Below are 19105 nucleotides of genomic sequence, written 5' to 3' on the forward strand. Positions count from 1 at the left end.
ATGTGGCAAATAAAGTACACAAAAAATGGGTAAAGTAAAGAATACATATTGTACTGAACATACTGCAGATGCGTACAAAAATTAAAAAAAAAAATATCCCTACCCAAAACCAAATAGCCATATTGCTTGGTCAGTGCAGACATAAATCCATAACTAAATCTGTACCCATTTTTGAGGGACAGGCAAATAAATAACAAAATCCAGTAAACATTGTTTACCCCTGGAAACCAAGAAGAGGCACATTAGCAGCAAGTATAACAATAAATAAATAAAAATTGCGAGTTTTGTTAAGTACATTCGGTGGTCAACTGAAAAGTCCGGAACTAAAGAACCTAACAAATTCTCAACAGTTTGAAATGAAACAGTTTAAACAACTGACGTTTGGTTTTTGGATGTTTGTCAGGCACAGGCTTTACGTTTAGGGGTGAGACAAAAAAATCAATTCATGTTATATATTTTGATTTTATTTTTGCTGATTTTTAAAATCACCATTTCTCCCCAGAATAGATTTTTGAGACGCCATATCCAGTATGTAAATCCATTGTTTCAAATGCATTGTTTAAAATCATTCAATGTTTATTGTCCTAGAAGTCTCATCTCATCTCATTAGCTACACCGCTTATCCTCAGTAGGGTCGCGGGGGTGCTGGAGCCCATCCCAGCAATCATCGGGCAGTGGGCAGGGGACACCCTGAACTGGTTGCCAGCCAATCGCAGTGCACACAGGGACCGACAACTCACTCGCTCATTCACACCTAGGGACAATTTGGACAGGCCAATTCACCTGAAATGCATGTTTTTGGAATGTGGGAGGAAACCGGAGTGCCCGGAGGAAACCCACGCAAGCACGGGGAGAACATGCAAACTCCACTCAAGAAGGTTTGATCCAATGACCTCAGAACTGTGCCGCACACGCGCTAACCACTGCGCCGCCGTGCTGCCTGTCCTAGAAGTGTATGATTTAATTTGTTTTTGTTTTTTTTGGTAAAGAAAATTAAATCGCAACCAGCAATTATATCGTATTGCTATACTTGTAGGATTGCAATTATCGAGAATTGTGAAATAACTTAAATTGGCTCATTAGTATCATGATACAATTGAATCGTGACTAAAGCATATCGTCCCACCCCTAATTAAGTTTAAGCTCCCTTACAGCAAAATATATGTTTCAAAAATGGGCAGTGCATGTCATCATAACAGTATTCAACGTTATCGAGGCGAGTCAGACTCCGTTTCATTCAACTGTCAAACGTGCTTTCTCTTTAAAAAAACTGTTCATTACCAAGGTAATGCCATGATACACAAGGTCTCCTTTAAAATCTTTGCAAGTAGTCTTTTATTGGCTGTATCCAGGCTAAAATGCTCCAGAACTTTAGAAGTTTTGGTTATTATACTTGACGTTGACGCCGTCTTTTCTGTATTTTACCACTCGAGACAGACGCTTTTGGGCATGAGCAACTCTCAGCAGTAGTCGTCAATGGAAATCATTGTCTTACTATTTCTCCGATTTTTGTCGACAACGTTGATTCATTGTTGCCACCCTAGCCATGATGTTCCTCTATTTCTGTAGCCAAGGTAGACAAGTGTGGCAAGTGTGGAACTGCGTTGGACTCTGTAAAGTCTCGGCAGTTACAGACTCGCCGACTGACGCAAGCAAGTAAAACCCTCGCTGACAGGATCTTGGAGCTGCAGGCACAGGTGACACAGGCTTTTTCCAGCTTTTCTTGTTCAAGTCATGTTTATTTGTATGGCCCTCAATCACAAAAAGTCTCACAGGCCTGTACAGATTACTAATACACCATTCCCTGATCTAAAACTTGCACGAAAGCAAGAAAATTTTTAAAAACTTCAGCATGACGAGAATTAACAAGGCAGTTGGGCGCCGCCAGGCTGTGCATTACCACCACAGGAAATGGTGCCCGTACAACTCTCGTGGTTAAGGGATCTACCACCACCACCATACAGATATCATCAACATAATATATTTTATAGCAGAATGTCTGGTTTACAGCTTCCTACATCATTCATAAGCTAGTGAATAAAACTGTTTTCAAGCCTAGATTTATACACTTCCACTGAGGTTACAGATCTAATCTCAGAGGGTAGAGCATTTCACATAACCGGGGCCCGAATGGAGAACACTCTTGGACCTGATGACTTCTTCTTGGTTCCTGGATCACTGGTAGACCAACATTTTCCGAGCTAAGACTCTGAGCAGGAGCCTAGGGGGGAAATTAAATGTGAAACCACTTTGTTAAAACATTTGCACCAAGCTATTTCCTGGTTGAATTTGATGCAATTTTCTGAGTTTAAATCAAAATTACAGTAATCCCTTGTTTTTCGAGTGGGTTGTATTCCAAAAAGGACCCACGATAGTCAAAACCCGCGAAGTAGAAACCTCTTATTAAATTAATTTTCTATTATACATTGGAATCCTAGAACAAACCTTATTCACAGGCTCCTCATTACTCTTTTCCTTTTGGAGCAATGATGCGGTGCGTTGTTTCAGGTGTCTTTAAAAAGTTAAAGGTAAAATATTTTCTTGATTAAGTACAGTATGTGTTAAAAATGTCCATGTGATTTTAATGAGCCCTTATGTTTTTTTTCCTCTGCGCCTTTATGCTTTTATCAGGGCTCGGGACTCGCAACACATTAGGAAGCCGGAAACGGGGGGGATGGTGGGTGGAGAGGGATTTTATGCTTGTTCTCTGTTTTTTGGTTAAAACAGTGAATGCAATTATAGGCCTGCTTCAAATACAGTCCCAAAGCCAAACCAAACCCTGATGACATGAAAAAGGAAGCGTTTATTCAAGTGTGTCTTAATGGCACCTTTAAATTTTGAGGGAGGGTTTGAACAAGAATGTCAACTTCAAATTATTAGCTTCATTTTTCAGTATTATTCAGTATCATTCAGCTTACATTTATAACCTACCCTTCATATTATTATCACTGATGACAAAGGATATTTTCTGAATAACACGTTTATTGACAAACAATAGGGAAAAAAAGATCCTGCTTGGCATTGAATGTGTCAATTTTTAGAGTTGAGTAAATGCAGTTTTGCACATGAACTAACTCACAACACTATACAAAATTAAGTGGGAGATGTGAAAAATACCTTTTTCTTTAATTGTTGTACAGGTTTGATTAAAATGAAACAGAAAATAAACGATTTAGCGGTGCAGGGATAAAAAGATTAGACTACATCATATCGAACTACGCCAGGCTTACCAAAGCTGAGAGAGTATATTCCCGCTTCATGTTTCCTGGTACTGACTTGTTCAGTCCGCATGCTGGACATCAGCGCTATTACATATTTACTGCCCGTTTGCGGCCATAGAGAGTATTTGGTTTTTGCATTTTCTAATAAAAATCACTACTTTTGATAGTAATAAGCTAGAGCCAGGGTCTCCAACCTTTTCAAACTGAGTGCTACTTTTTGTTTCTAATTAGCGCAAAGGGCACACAGTTTGATATGTATTTTTTAAAATAACTTATTATGTTATTACTATGTTACTAAACGGTTATTTACTGGAAGTAGGGTTAAAGAGACTTACTAATCAACTAGTAAATGACAATGAACCGAGCACAGTTCTGCAGGCACCATGTTGGAGACCCCTGTGCTAGAGACTCGCTTCTTTTTTTGACATACTCAGAATCATATGGTGGGCCAGATAATGTTCTTTGACATTGCCTTCTTTTAAACAAAATGACCAGTTTTTTTCTGCAAAACAATCTGAAAAAAAACTGGGGACCATTGTTTGGCACCAGATAAGCTCCCTGCAAGACGAGCTACATCAGGAAGCAAATCGCGCGGATGTCGCAGAAGTTCAGCTGGCCTCTGCCAAGGACCGTCTCCAGCAACTCGAGAGACAATCGGATGCCAAAGCCAAGCTGCAAAATTTTGAGGTATTTGCTGTTTGACTCAGGAGTGTTTTGGGCCATGTCCATTAAGAATCGACCGATATAAGTTTTTCAGGGCCAATACGGAATATTAATATTAAGAGGAGGTCGATAGACCGATATTTGGAGCCCATATTGATTTGCTGTAAAAGCTTAACAATTGGCGTGATAATTTTTTGATAATACAAAAGAAACAAAAACATTTGTTATGAATAAAAATAAAACTTTATTAGCTCTCTGAATAATTTTACAATGAAGAAATTAGAATTCCAACAAAATTAATATAACTAATCTTTCACTTTAACCAAAAGCTCACATTGCAGGAAATAAAAATGGGCTTAGCAGCAACTCGTATAAAGGTACATAAAAACGTAAATATTTCCCTTATTTTTATTTTTTTACAGTAAACTAGAAAGATTTGTCTTTCACTTAAACCAAAAATTACCCGTGCAGGATATAATTTGCCTCTTGAAATTAGATTGCAAAAAGCAATCAAAATTTCAACTGAGCTTTGCGAATTGAAAAGTGTGGGACCTCCTGTTTTAGAGGTATATTGAAGAACTGATGGTATTGTCAGAGCTAATCACTCAGCGTTCCACTTTAGAGTTGTTCTTCATCTCAAACACACATGCTTGAGTGATAAACTAATGTTATAATTAGAGCTAATATATTTATCTCCACCTGAACGTGCCTCCCTAGAATGGTTTAACTACACTTTTAATGCTATCTCTTAATCACCCACACCGACTTTAAAATCTCAATATTATCAGTGTTCTTGGTTCACAGTAAAGTTAGGACTCAGGAGTTAGCAGAGCTGCCCCTGTTTACTCTGCTCTAACATTATTCTCCTGCTCCTTGTAACGTAAATAATAGTCATCGAATGTAGTGCACTGGAATTTTGATTACATTTCCTGGGGAATTTTCTGTGTTTAGCTCATACACATCTGTAGTCTTACGAGTCAGGACAGCTCCACCCCTTGTCGCTTATCCAGTCAGAACACACTGAGTGTGTAACGAGAGAGGGAGAGAAAGGCCCGGCTGCATCTGAGCCTAAATAACCACTTTATAACATATTTAAACATCCCGTTGAATAAATAAAAATGCTGATACTGAGATCAACAAATTCCCAAATATCGATGCCTGTAATCGGTCGACCTCTATATTGCCCACACTTAAACTCAACACTTGTTCCCTCAGGAGAACAAATCCCCCAGCACATTTCATGCCAACATGGCCCGACTGCACGAGGAGTGCCAGGCAGCCTTGGAGATCTCTGCCCGCCAAGCCAAAGTCATTGAGGAAGTGACCCAAGAAAATAAACTCTTGTGAGCTAATAATAAGTTCTGGGCTCCTATGAAAAGACAGAACCGAACTGTGCCATCATACCTTTTCTGAAACTCCTTTCTGCAGGGAAAAGAAGTGCGAGGAACTCGGGGAAAAATTGGGCCATCAGGAATTGGAAAACCTCAATCAGCTAGGGGAGATGAGGGTGGAGCTTGAAAGACTGGCTGAAGCCCTCCAGCGGATGACTGAGGAGGATGCCGAGCGACAACAAGGTGATTGAGTGTGCGTGTGTACATGCGCAGGTCTTGTTAAGTCATATTTATTTGTATAGCCCTTAAAGGTATTCCTAAATTCTAAAACATGCAGTTTGAGAAAATTGATTTTATGTAAAAAAACATGTACCGTATTTTCCGCACTATAGGGCGCACCGGGTTATAGGGCGCACCCCCAAAAAATAGTTTTTGGTCCTATATCTTCCATAGATAAGGCGCACCGGATTATAAGGTGCTACTGGGAACGTCGACAAAACAGTCAGATGATTCAGTCAAACTGATTACCCCCTTAACATTCCCAAAGCTTGCAAAGAAGCAAATGCGTGTCGTAGACACGTGCGGATGCGGTTTCTGTACGATGTCACTCAAATGCATCGTTTCAAATATCATTCGGAAGGTTATAGTCTTGGGATTCAAAAAATGCCAACCATTCCTTAGTTTCTATTTTCTTTTTCGCTCGCAACTTTACTGTGCATATGACAATAAACACTTGGAATTGAGTTTAATTCACTCAACTCATCACAGCAACATCAAGATCGTTCTAAAACAAGATACCGGGAAAATATAAAGCCGCATAGCTCACCTAAGTTCTCACGTTCAATAATGATACGCAATCATGGTCTTCTTACAACTGTGAGTGAAGTAAATCCAGGAGAGTAAAATGTTTACAAATACAGACTAATGAAACATGTTTCTTTATGGCGTAGTTTAGAAAAGCTTGCTATTCAGTCATCTTTTTCGGCCAATTGCAGGGTTTGTTTTAGCCCTCTAGCCTATCCGAGGCTCCGAATAACTTTAGCCAATAGCGATCGTTTCAAATGATGATTGACACATTGGTTAGCTAATGAAACGCCGGTATATAAATCCCAGCATACACCGCGGACTACTCCACGTTCGGGGGGAAATCGAGTCGGCGGCTGTTGCGTAAGTTGCGAGACCTTGCGATTTAATAAAGAGCCATATATAAGGCGCACTGTATTATAAGGCGCATGGTCAGCTTTTGAAAAAAATTAAGACTTTTAGGTGCGCCTTATAGTGCGGAAAATACGGTACTATTTACAGTGTGTTTTTTTTGTTGTTTTTTAATCTATCTTCAATATCTATATTCTAATTATTTTCCGGGTAAAATGATTTCGAGACAGCATGTCTTGTCTTTGTCCTCCTGAGCTGTGACATTATCGGAAAAACACCAGCACCCTAGCAAGCCAGTCCCCATATCGGTTTGTGTGTTAATTAGTTGAAGAAGTTTCGAGTGTTTTAGGCAAAGTTTTGGTAGTTTTTGTCGAGAATGCCTAGGCATTGTGTCCCAGGCTGTAGCAGTAATGTAATAACCAAAGCCAAAAAGCAGCTAACCGGCACAAAAAAACCGTGAGAGCTGGTCACTGGGGGCTAATTGGGACCAAATAACGAAAGGAGCCTGCAGGCTGGCTGACCAAAATCACTCAGTGAGCAGCCAGGCTAACCGCAAACCAACAAAGAACAGACCAAAATAGACAAACCAGAGGACATGGCAAAATTGGCGCTAAGCACGGCGGAAAGTAGGGCTGCATGATTTACCGAAATCGAATTGACATTGCGATTTGACATAGTGCAATCGCACAACCCTGCGTTTTTTTTTTTTCAAGGATTTATAGACTGTAAACCGTAACCAAGCTTCCCAGAAGAGGGTTCTGTTTATTTAAATGTAACCTCTTAGTCCTGTAATATTCACAGTGGTTTAAACGCACTGTCTTAGCTGTAACTGGAAGGGAGTGTGCTGTTCCTACACCCAGTGAGCAAAATTGCATCGCCTTACAAAAGCCTCACTGCAGCATTTTGCACCAGCTGCAAACTTGTTTCTTTACAGTAAACTGGGTAATACAGTCAGGTGAAGAGCAAGTTCATTCAGAGGTGGAGGATAACTCACTAGACAGCAGATCTGATGCCCAGTCTGACTCTCTCACAGTCGATACATCCAGTCAAGGAAGTCAGCACATCCCAGAACAAGATGTTGATCATACTGCATGTGACAATACGGAAAGCCCACCACAGTGCTCTGAAAACATGATCCCTTTGGGTATGGGCCCACCAGACACTGTCCTCCCAGACGAGACCCCATTGAACACTGACCCCCCCGGACATTGTTTTCCCTGGTACTGACACGTATGAGACAGCCACTCCTAATACTGACTGTTTAGACTTGACTGTCCCAGACCCTAAAGCTCAGGTTATTTGTGCTCAACCTAGCCGTTATGATCTTAGGGTCCGCCAGTCCATCAGGCCTCCCAGTCGTCTTATTTGTCAGATGAATGACCAGTTGGTAGGTGACAATTCTGTGTCCGCAATATCTGCTAGTTCCTTGTTTAAGTTCTTTAGAGATGCACTTTCAGTTTGAGTAACAAAGCTTGACCAAGAAACAAGAATTGTGCCTATGTGAGTACTTGAAACTACAGGAACAATGTTTGATATTTCAGAGATGTAACAGGCATCTTTGAGTCTGTGCTTAGTTAGGAGTTTGATCGCCTCCTTTCTTTTCACACTCCTTTTTGGGAGAGTTTTAGAACGGAAATGCACTTTAGTTTTTTCCTTGTAATACTGTACCAGTTTTTGTGTTATTTTTTTTCACCAGTATTTGCACTTTTGCATGTGATTTTTTTCTGTTTAGTGCACTCCCATATTAAGCAGAATTTCAGGGGGGTGCATGTAACGTGTGTAATAATAACTTTTGTTTTATTGAAATTCCTGCTGAAATATGTGTATAGTTTTTGGTAAGTGTCCTGCAATGATGAGTCCAACAGTGCCACCTGCTGGTATGGGGTGGGGTTTGGTTTTGGCTTCTGACATGTGATCGGGAGGCGGGGTTTGTTGGCAGTCTACAGAGAGAGCTGCTAACGGTAAGACACATCTTTTGCTGCTCCACAAAAGAAGTTAATTTTAAACATTATAACCACAGCTGACAAATCTCTCAACATGCACAGTAATGTGATTGATGTTGTCAAGCTGTTTGGATTTATTTTCTTTTTGTTTCTGTTTTACTAAAATATGAATTCCCCTTGTTGAGATCAAAGAGATCAAAGCCAGCAGAAAAGCTAATGTCGTTACTCATTTCATCTGCAGGTAAATTGTACCCGTTTTTATACTTATTATTGTTCTTATTTCTATTTTCTCATATATATTAAAAAGGATGATGTTGGTTAAAATTCAGACTAAAGAAAAATATGTTGAATTCATTGTAAACGTTAAAAATCCACTATACGATCTCTTGTTAAAAGTATCTTGTTAAAATGGACTTGTCCCACCAAAGATCCACATTCACGCTGGACTGGATGATGAGGTTTTTATTACAGTTACTGCAGATGAAAAGAGTCACAACATTAGCTTTTCTGCTGGCTTTGATCTCTTTGATCTCATTAGCAGCTCTTTCTGTAGACTGCCCAAAGCATATCAAAGAGCTTTCTTTTCAATTTACATAAAATACATTTTAGAATGTCACAATACATTTTTACATCCATTTTATCTGCTTAATATGGGAGTGCTACACTAAACAGAAAAAAATCACATGCAAAAGTGCAAATATTGATGAAAAAAAAGACACAAAAACTGGTACAGTATTACAAGGAACAAACTGAAGTGCATGTCAGTTCTAAAACTCCCAAAAAGGAGTTTGAAAAGAAAGGAGGCGATCAAACTCCTAACTAAGCACAGACTCAAAGATGCCTGTTACATCTATGAAATATCAAACATTGTTCCTGTAGTTTCAAGTACTCACATAGGCACAATTCTTGTTTCTTGGTCAAGCTTTGTTACTCAAACTGAAAGTGCATCTCTAAAGAACTTAAACAAGGAACTAGCAGATATTGTGGACACAGAATTGTCACCTACTAACTGGTCATTCATCTGACAAAAAGGACGACTGGGAGGCCTGATGGACTGGCGTACCCTAAGATCATAACGGCTAGGTTGAGCACAAATAACCTGAGCTTGAGGGTCTGGGAACGTCTAAAAATTCTTCAGCGTGTTGGGGAGGCAGCGTTATGAAGAGGGATGCCTCTCGTCTCAATAAACTGGCGAGGAAAGCGAGCTCTGTTGTGGGCACAGAGCTGGACAGCCTGACAACAGTAGCTGAGAGACGGGCACTGAAAAAGCTGCGGTCAATCATGGAAAATTCATCACATCCACTTCACAGCATTATATCCAGACAGAAGAGCAGCTTCAGCGACAGACTGCTGTCACTGTCGTGTACCACAGACAGACTGAAGAGATCTTTTTTTCCTCATGCCATGAGGCTCTTTAACTCCACCCGGCGGAGTAAAGGCCCACACTAAACCACACCCCCTACATTGCATATTACCGTACTTTTATTGCAGTGTTTATTTTATGTAGCACTATTTAAATACTCTATACAACACGCTACAGTGGGTATTAGCACGTCACATTGGGTATCTGTATATTGTATTCCGTTTGCTTTATTATTGTATTGTTCTCAGCGAAGGGATGCTGCTGGAAATGTGAATTTCCCTGCGGGGATGAATAAAGTATCTATCCATCTATCTATCTTTTAAGACATCGAGAGATTACTGTAATTACAATAATTGGGAGGTATCAAACAATTGAACAATGATTTCAGCATCACACTTTAACAGCATCATGCGAATATTTGTAATGTTACAAAAATGGAAAAGAGCTATTCTATCGTGTCTCCTAATGTGTGCGTGATTGTCTTTGTGTGCTTGTGCCTCAGAGCTTCAACTTGTCCATCAGGAAAAAGAAAAACTTGCGGAAGATCACAAGAGACAGATGGATGCTATGAAACGAGGTACCAATCGCGTTTGGATCGCCCGAGCATGTGCTTGCTATCTAGCCAGCAAATTCTTGCCTTTAAATCCATTAGAACTGGAGTGCTCCAAGGTCAGAGCGCAGCGGCGTCAGGAGGAAGTCGAGCAGAAGGAGAACGAGGATCCCAAAGAGCACCCGGCTGTGGCGCTGGTGGAAGAGCTGAAACAGGAAATGCGGAGGCTCAACGACAAGAAGGAGAGGCAAACACCAAAAGCGCTTTCAGAGGTACCGTGGCAACACATCCACTTCACCATCACAGGGACGCTGATGTAATAGCCTCGCATGTGTGCATGAACAGGACTCGCCGACGTGCGCGTATCTCAGCTGTTCTCCGAATGGTAGTAACTCCAATGGCAAAAGCGCAGCACGGAAAAGGAAAACCTATGAAGAAGAGGTGAGAAACTTTGCAACTTTACACAACTGCCCTTACCTGCCGCCAACCGTGGGCGAAGCTAATTGGCGATCGGCTTTTGTCGTTCGGGGATGGGAACACTTTTTGGAGGAAAATGGCGTGGCCCCAATGGCATAGACTCTATGCCATCTATTGGGAAAATGTGGGCATTACAGGGGAAAGTAAATGAACAAGGTTTGGCCGTAACGATATTATTAATTTTATATTTTGATATAACTGGAAAATGTTTGGCGGGCTGGATTAAAAAGGCCAACGGGCCATATATGGCCTGCGGGCCGTAGTATGCCCCTGTCTACCATAGAGTATCAAACATGTCTGATAATATTAGCGCTCCGTTGCCAAATTCCTCAAGTGTGTGCACTACCCAAAAAAACAGTGAGATGCTCTTTACCACAACTGATGAGTTTAAAGTTTAGTAGACACTCAAACTAAGTAGAGAAGACATTGATGGATTTTGATCATGCAAGGAAAGAGGGAAGAAGCCTTCGAGTCAAGACAAGTCAGGTCGCATTTATTTGTAAATGTAAAATGTAAATGGTCTGCATTTATATAGCGCCCTTAATCACAAATTGTCTCAATGGACTGCACAGGATTACAATGACACCATCGCCTGATCTTAAATCAACATGCGGGCCAGGAAAAACTCAAAACCTCAGCGTGAGGAAAAAAGAAACCTTGAGAAGGGGCCTCACAAGTGGTAATCCCCCTTCCAGGATGACCAGGGTGGAATAGATATAGCATTTCTTCTGAGAAGAAAGTCTAACCTGTTGTAAGGCCCCCTTTTTTTTAATTCAAACTTCAAGGTTACAAAAAGCAAATCAGTCCTAAGGGGTGTGGAAAATCAAAGAATGGCAACATATTGGCCGATAGTGACAATGATGCTATAGTCAAAACAATGAACAACAGTGTCTAATACTAGTCAAAATAAGGAACTGCTATTCTATGAAATCTCCCTTGTAGGTGTCCAATATTATAAACTGAATTAACTTAACAACGCTTGCACTCTAAATACAAAACACCTCATTGACATATTTAAACATTTATGACCCCCTTCTAGAGCAGTGTTTTTCAACCTTTTTTGAGCCATGTCACATTTGGAGAAATCCCATGGAACACCACCAGTCAGTGCTCTTGCATCTCCGGTGAAAATAAGTCTGAATAATAGAAAGCTTTTCTTAGACCTGATAATTTTCCTTGGCACAATACGTTAATTGATTACTGAGCACACTATTGTTAAAGAAACACAGTTCTAGAGGAGAAATTAGTTAATGTTTTTTGCCAACCAGTGTTCGTAACAACGCCGTTATAGATAACGCCGTTACGTAACGGGGTTATTTTTTCAGTAACTAGGTCATCTAATTTTTCTGCCGTTGGAACGCTGTTATTGTTATTGACAGTCAAACGCGGTGGGCTGCCTACGTTTTTGTGCGTGTTAATGTAAGTTTTTGTGTACATTTAAGTAAGTTTATGTGCGTTTTACGTCCGTTTTTGTGGATGTTTATGTATTTTTTTGTGCATGTAGATTGTTATTTTATCATATTGTTGACTGTTTATTTTAGTTGCACTTCAAGTGTAGGATAAATCTGATGCTGTGAGATGTGAGGGGCAATAAATATTACAAGGTTCTATAACACAACTACTTGTCTGTTCTTCGCTATTTAAGGAACAAGATTACTGCTAAGAAAATTTCAAATTCTTTGACAACTAGTTACTTTTGCTGTAGAGTAGTTCAGTTACTAACTCAGGTACGTTTTGGAAGTAGTAATAAGTAACTATAACAGATTACTTTTTAAAGGAACACGCCCAACACTGTTCATGGCATTATTTAAGTTCAGACGAAAAAAAAAAATGTTGAATAGTTTTTCAAAGTAAAAATTAACCTTCATAGTTTCATGCTGAACCAAATATATAGGGTAGATTCAAGACTACAAGCTGTACTTTTTTCCTACATTTTAAACACTGTTGCTTTAAACACATTGCAGCTTATTCTTTTAAACTGTATCGTCAAGCTCCTTTTTTCCACAACTCGTGCACTATAAATATAAGAAACTGCAGTGATGCCTGGAAGCATTTATGATGCCCTCATAGAAGAAAATTAGTTAATATGTTTACCAAGATTGTTCATAAAATACACAACATGAGGTAAACGAGATGTTTGACAGTACTTTTATTCAATATTTACAACGTACTAAAATATTTCAACTTCCGCATATCTAGTCCTCAATTTATACACCCGAATTGAACCGCTGTGGAAGTTACCTATCAAAACGCTACACTTCTCATTTTGTATCAATGGCGTCAATGTCTGGTCGTTGAAGTTTCCACTCATCCTGGAGGACCGATAACAAGCAAATGCAATTTGGTCAGGTACTGCAGAAACTACCATGGACAAAAACACAAAATTACGACTTCTCAAATTTGAGTTGCAATCTGGCGCTATTTTCCACCGTATGATTGCCCTGGTTCTGTCATCTAGAAATATAGCGCTCATAATTTACATGAAACAGCCCTCATATGTTTTTGTAGTCGCCATCTTGTATAGTCACATGATCAGAAAACACGTGACGTAAACAACTTGGAGCAAAACTGAAAAGGATGCATAAGAGAACGCCGTAAGATGCGTGGCGGTAAGGTGCCATTGGCGTTCTGCAGCCAAAGGCATCAACGCTAAATTCCCCACGCGTCGGGCTTTAGGAAATATTTTGCGTGACCAACTTCTCTACCTGTGTTTAGGTTTTGAGGACTAGCGAGAGCAAGCGAGCGAACGTCACACGTGTCAGACAGGTGAGCCCTGCATCCTTATGGGTCTCCTCTGAGGAGTCTCAAGGCGCTCCTCTTTTTCGCCTTTTTCCTGACTCCTGATTCACACTAACTATGGAACATTTGTAGTCTGTCATGAGGATCCAATGTGGCGCTCTTTAAAGGAACAGTGTGTAATATTTAGTGCCTCATAGGGGTACAAAAACCTTTCATTCAGTAAAAAAAAACATTGATTTGAATACTAGGGAAAAATAAATTAAATATACCAACTTTATTTTGTTATAGGAAATCCTAGGTAGAGAAATGTCTATCTCTTTTACACAGTTGAATCCACTCTTAGGTCGCCGCCATGTCTGTCCGGCATTGTGCCGCCACGCTGTGCTCTGTGACACTGGACCTCGCTTGGACCAGAGAATACAGTGCCATCTAGTCGTCAAATATTACACACTGGAGCTTTAAGCTATGTATTTCTTCTGGACACCAAATTCCAACTTTTTTTTTAACTGAAGAAATTGTTATTTGAAAGAAATTCAATCTCAGATCATTGTCCCATAAATCTTGCCCCGCCCCAAGTGCAGATTAATGGATATGAATCCAGGGTTATATGAGTGCATGAAACCCTTCAAAATGCTTGAATTTAGATGTGTTCATAAGGGTTAAAAAGTGCTTGAATTTTAAATGAAGTGCTTGTAAATGCTTGTAATTGTTGTCATGTTTCTCAACATGTCTGCTTAAATAGTATGCCGATGCTGCTCCGGTGGCTTCGTTTTGCCATGCATTTTTCCTTCCCTCATGATTAACGGCAGCTGGTATTTGTTTGTATAGCATTGTCCTATGATGCGTCATGATGGGTTGCATGCTACACCTAAACAGGACACTATAAAATATGTATTAGTGCAAGAATTATGCATCAGTTATTGACATTTTCTAGGGCCATGCAAAAAAATGAAGGTTGGGTTTTCTTCTGGTAAATTGTAATGGTAAGAACTATATATTACTGTTATTTTAACCCAACACCTATCTGGGGAGAGATTTGGCCCAAACATATTTACACACTTGTTCAGATCCACCAATATATTCGCGATCTACTCAAGATATAAAAATCTTGCTTGATCAATGCTTATGCAAGATTAAAAAACACCTAGGTAAAGGGCGGATATATTTGTGGCACTGCAAAATACATAATTCAATCCAAATATCTTCTTTTAATGGTACTAGAGAAATTGGAAAATTGGCTTTTAAAGTTCTTAAAAAGGACTTGAATTTGGCCTTGAAAAATGCGTACAAACCCTGACTTTGACTTTTCGATTATTGCATTTTAAAATCGCACTTACGAGCTTATGTACGGGGTTTGTACAGGTGCTATAATTCTTGAAAATTCATGAATTTGAATATTGTGTTTTCAAGCATTAAATGGGAAAAAAAATTCAGGTCTGCTTAAAAATGACGCAGACACACCCGCTCTGGTGGCTTGGCTTTTCCATTGCATTTTTTTTCCTTCATGACTTACTGCAGCTGGCATTAATTTGTATGGCATTGTCCCATGATGTGTCATCGCCCCCTATGGGTGGCGCCCAAGAGGACAGGTGAAAAACCAAGGTGACAGGTACTGGAGAAATTGGAAATTTTTCTTTTAATCTGTCGGACGGCCTTGTAATTATCCTAAATACATATGTCAAAGATGGAAAATTGTATGCTAATGTATCCTCAGCAGAGAGAAATATGAAATAAGCATTGTTTAACTTGGATTTTATTCCAAAAGACGGGCTTTAATTTGTTATAAATCACTTCTCCCAAGTCCTTAACAAATGAAATATGCAATATCGGATTTGCTCTTGGTCCCGCAAATCAAGTTAATTGATCGGGGTCCGACCGGGTCGAACTGTGAATACCCACAGGCCTGGTTCGGGTCAGGCTGGATATTTTAAGCATAATCTTACCTCTCATACGTATAGCCAGCTTAGAACATCCATTTCAAAATATGGGTGAATGATGCATTTGAAATCTCTTTCTTGTTCCTACAGTACCAGAAGGAGAAGCCATCCCCTGCAAAGTTGAGTCCGATGAGGGCGTTTCCATCTCCCCCTGTTTTGAGAAGCACAGGTGCGTTTTTTGGGGATTTTCTCCTTGATCTTTAACTTTATTCTCAAATATATACACAACATACAGCAGAGATGCAATAACTTCCTTTTTCCCGTGTGCAAACATGCGAGAAATAAGGCACAATACATTCATCCATCCATCCATTATCTGCACCGCTTATCCTCATTAGGGTCGCGGGGTTGCTGGAGCCCATCCCAGCCATCTTCGCAAGTGGGGAGGGGACACCCTCAACTGGTTGCAGGTTACACCAGCGAAGACAACTCACTCGGTCATTCACTCCTAGGGACAATTTGGACCGGCCAATTAACCTGACATCCATGTTTTTTGAATGTGGGAGGAAACCGTAGTGCCCTGGGGGAGAACATGCAAACTCCGCACAGGAAGGCTAGTAGCTGGATTTGAACCTATCACCTCAGAACTGCCACGTACGTGCTAACCACACACCAGGCACAATAAAATACAATACATATTTATTTTATTGGTCCCTTAAGGAAAATTCACAGACTGTATCGTAGGAAAACAGCCGACATTACATTACATTACAAAGAAAAGAAAACTGAAACCAAAATTCAGCAGAATGACATACATGACAGTGGGACAATTAGGTCACAATGATTGGATGGGTCAGCAGTGCCTTTTTTTTACAAGGGTAAATGGCGGAGGGGATCAGGCTTTTCCCAAGGAAGGTCTTCCTAAATCTAATTGTTCTCTATCTGCACCCTGACTGTATTGGTTTAGTGGATGAGTGATATCCTGGACTATTGTGTTTGCTAGTCGAAGGATGGAACTGTTATTTAAGACTGAGAGATTGGGTGTGGGGAGGCAGATGATTTTAGCTGCTGGGTGAGTGACACGTGTGAGTTTGGTCCGGTTTGTGTCAGATCATAGTGAAAAAAACATGTGGAGCAGTCAGGAGGATGGGTTGAACAGTGCTTTGGTATGGCAGCAAGGTAAAAGAAAACGTATGCATATAAAAATATATAAAGTTTCAAATAAAAGAGTGCAAAGTGTAGCCGGAATTTATTTAAAGCCGTTTTGCGTTGGTTGGCAGAAGGCAGAGGGGTGGGCTGTGGTTGGTTAGGGAGAGTGTTCTGAAAGCATGATGGAAGAAGCTGTCCTTGAGCCTGCCAGCTCTGAGACTCTGCAGTCTGTACTCAGCATGCGCGGCGACTAAAGTCTTTTTTGTTTTCAGATAAAAATTCCTGTGGACGTCACGTTGCCATGGCAACCAAGACCAAGCGAGGACGGAGGAAGCTCTTAGGGAAGGAAGCAACTGAGACGTTTTTTAACTCTCCGCTTTTGGTTCGTTTGTACCTTTTCTGCTCTTGTTTCTCTCAACGCCTTATTCATGTTTGTGTGCTTAAAGTGATAGTGGGTATTATTTAGCACTTCCTCGAAGTAAAATAAACTTTCTTCATTTAAAAAAAATATATATTGATTTAAGTAGTGAGCAAAAACACATGAACTATCATATAAACCAGGGGTGTCAAACTCATTTTGGGTCAGGGGCCACATGGTTGAAAAAAACCATTCCTACTATGTAAATGGCATAAAAAGTGCACCTTAGCCCAGGGGTGCCAAATATGCGACCCGTGGGCTGGATCAGGGCCACCAAGGGGGAAACACTGAGAGACGCGCAACAGAACATATGAGCTGCAGTTTAAAATAAGTCCGTTTGATGTCGTCAAAGCTGTTTCTTTCGTCCTTACTTTATTTCTTGCTCTTTTTTTCTTTCTCTTTCTTTCTTTGTTTGTTTGAAATATTTAAATCTAAGCTTAAAACTCACTTCTACTCTATAGCATACGAATAACCTACTCTTCTCGTCGGCTCCAGAGCAGGGGAATGTATAATAATATTCTGAAAAATAGTCTGTGTAATAACCAGTGAAGCCCTTTGAGACTCTTCGTGATTTAGGGCTATACAAATAAAAATGACTTGACTTGTCTTTTACTTCTCTTCTGTATCAATTTTACTTCTTTTTCTCTTTTGCTTTCTCTATTTCTCTCTCATTTATTCTTTTCTTTGTGTTCTTCTTTTTTTCTTTCATTTTCTTTTCTCTCACTCTTTTTCTTTTTCTCATGCTTTTTACCTTCTCGTTTTCCTCTTCCTTACTTGTTTCTCTTTCTGCATTTTTCATTTTCTTTTTTGCTTTTTTGTATTTCTGTTTTTATTTTCCTCTTTTCCCTCTATTGCCAAAAAAAAAGTACACCACAAGAAACTGAGTTTTTGTAGCTTGAAATCTTACTTGTGCTTTGTAGAACTCATTTTTGGTTACGCTACATAATACGGCGACATCTAGTGGTCAATTAATACACATGGTATCTTGAACAGGGTTCGTACGGTTGGTTGAAATCCTTCAAAATGCTTGAATTTTTATGTTTTGAATTTTGGGTGAAGTGCTTGTAAATGCTTGAAATTGTCACCATGTTGCTCAACAAGTCTTCTAAAAAAAAAAAAAATCACTCCGGCAGTGCTCTCTTTACTCTTCCCTTGTGATTAACGGTAACTCTCAGTAGATCGTATCGCATTGCCTTTGAAACGTCATCATACTTGGAAGACAAGTGCCTGCTACACCTAAACAGGGCACTATGAAATGTGTCTTAGTGCAAGGATTACGTATAAATTATGAATTTTTATTATGGGCTATGCCAAAAATGAAGGTAGTGATTCCCAGTGATAAATTAGAATGGGAAGAACTTTATGCAACTGAAAACATAAGCTTCATATTTGTTTTTTACTAAAACCCTATATGGGGAGAGATTTGTCTCAAAAAACAGAAATATTTGCGATTTAAACTCTAAAAATCACATGTCTTGATGAATGCATATGCAAAGTTGAACATCGCAAAGATAAAATGCAGATATATTTATGTCCCTGCAAATTACATGATGCACACCGGGTTTCTTCTTTTAATGGTACTGGAGAAATTGGAGAATCGGTTTTGAAAGTCCTCAAAAAGTGCTTAATTTTGGCCATGAAAAGCTGTACAAACTCTGCTGTAAGGTCTGTGTTTGTGTGTTCAGGAAACGGCTGAGGTGCAAAAGGAAGAAAGCGATCACATGATCATCAAACGCCAACTGCGTTCCAAGACCGTCAGGAAGTGAAAGGACCAAAATGGATAGTGTATATTAGTTGTTTAGTTTGTAGTTTTAACAGTTGAATAGTTCTTATCATGTCTCTGTCAGTCTTGTAAATTTAAGGTGTAAATAATGCTGGTGTTTGATAAAGACCTTTCACTCTTTCTTGACTTGAAGGAAATAAAAAGTTTACATTCCAAACTTGCGACACACTTTTTGCAGCCCTTTGTTTGACTGTATGTGTGTATAAAGAATTTTTCATTTTATAGTCTGTTCTGAACAGAGGTATAACTGTGGCTCCGTGGAATTGGTGAGTCGTTTGTGAACAATATGGCTCTAGAGCTGGCTCTTTGAGACACTCTGTTTCTCTGTGTATCTGCTTTATTGCACAAAACGCAGAGAAAATTTACATACCAAAATCTTACCGTAATGTTGCGTTAACACACAATACGACCAAACCGGACAACAAACTAAAACACT

The 19105-nt window shown here is 39.7% G+C and overlaps 1 protein-coding gene across 1 annotated transcript in view; it reads left to right on the top strand.

Annotated features, from left to right (window-relative positions):
• The window catches only part of LOC148346998 (kinesin-like protein KIF20B), a 39961-nt gene extending 21124 nt beyond the window's left edge, over positions 1–18837 (top strand). Inside the window, exons 17-27 of the mRNA XM_088323835.1 lie at positions 1570–1697; positions 3771–3908; positions 5100–5227; positions 5313–5458; positions 10179–10253; positions 10329–10498; positions 10572–10667; positions 13419–13469; positions 15470–15548; positions 16741–16850; positions 18572–18837. Of these exons, the coding sequence (XP_088179961.1) occupies positions 1570–1697; positions 3771–3908; positions 5100–5227; positions 5313–5458; positions 10179–10253; positions 10329–10498; positions 10572–10667; positions 13419–13469; positions 15470–15548; positions 16741–16850; positions 18572–18652 (1202 nt within the window). The 3' untranslated portion in view covers positions 18653–18837. The remainder of the gene's footprint in view (positions 1–1569; positions 1698–3770; positions 3909–5099; positions 5228–5312; positions 5459–10178; positions 10254–10328; positions 10499–10571; positions 10668–13418; positions 13470–15469; positions 15549–16740; positions 16851–18571) is intronic.
• The last annotated feature ends 268 nt before the right edge of the window (positions 18838–19105 follow it).

This window comes from Urocampus carinirostris, chromosome 19 (genome assembly GCF_059441175.1).
Source record: "Urocampus carinirostris isolate Australia breed hairy pipefish chromosome 19, RoL_Ucar_1.0, whole genome shotgun sequence".
NCBI lineage: Eukaryota > Metazoa > Chordata > Actinopteri > Syngnathiformes > Syngnathidae > Urocampus > Urocampus carinirostris.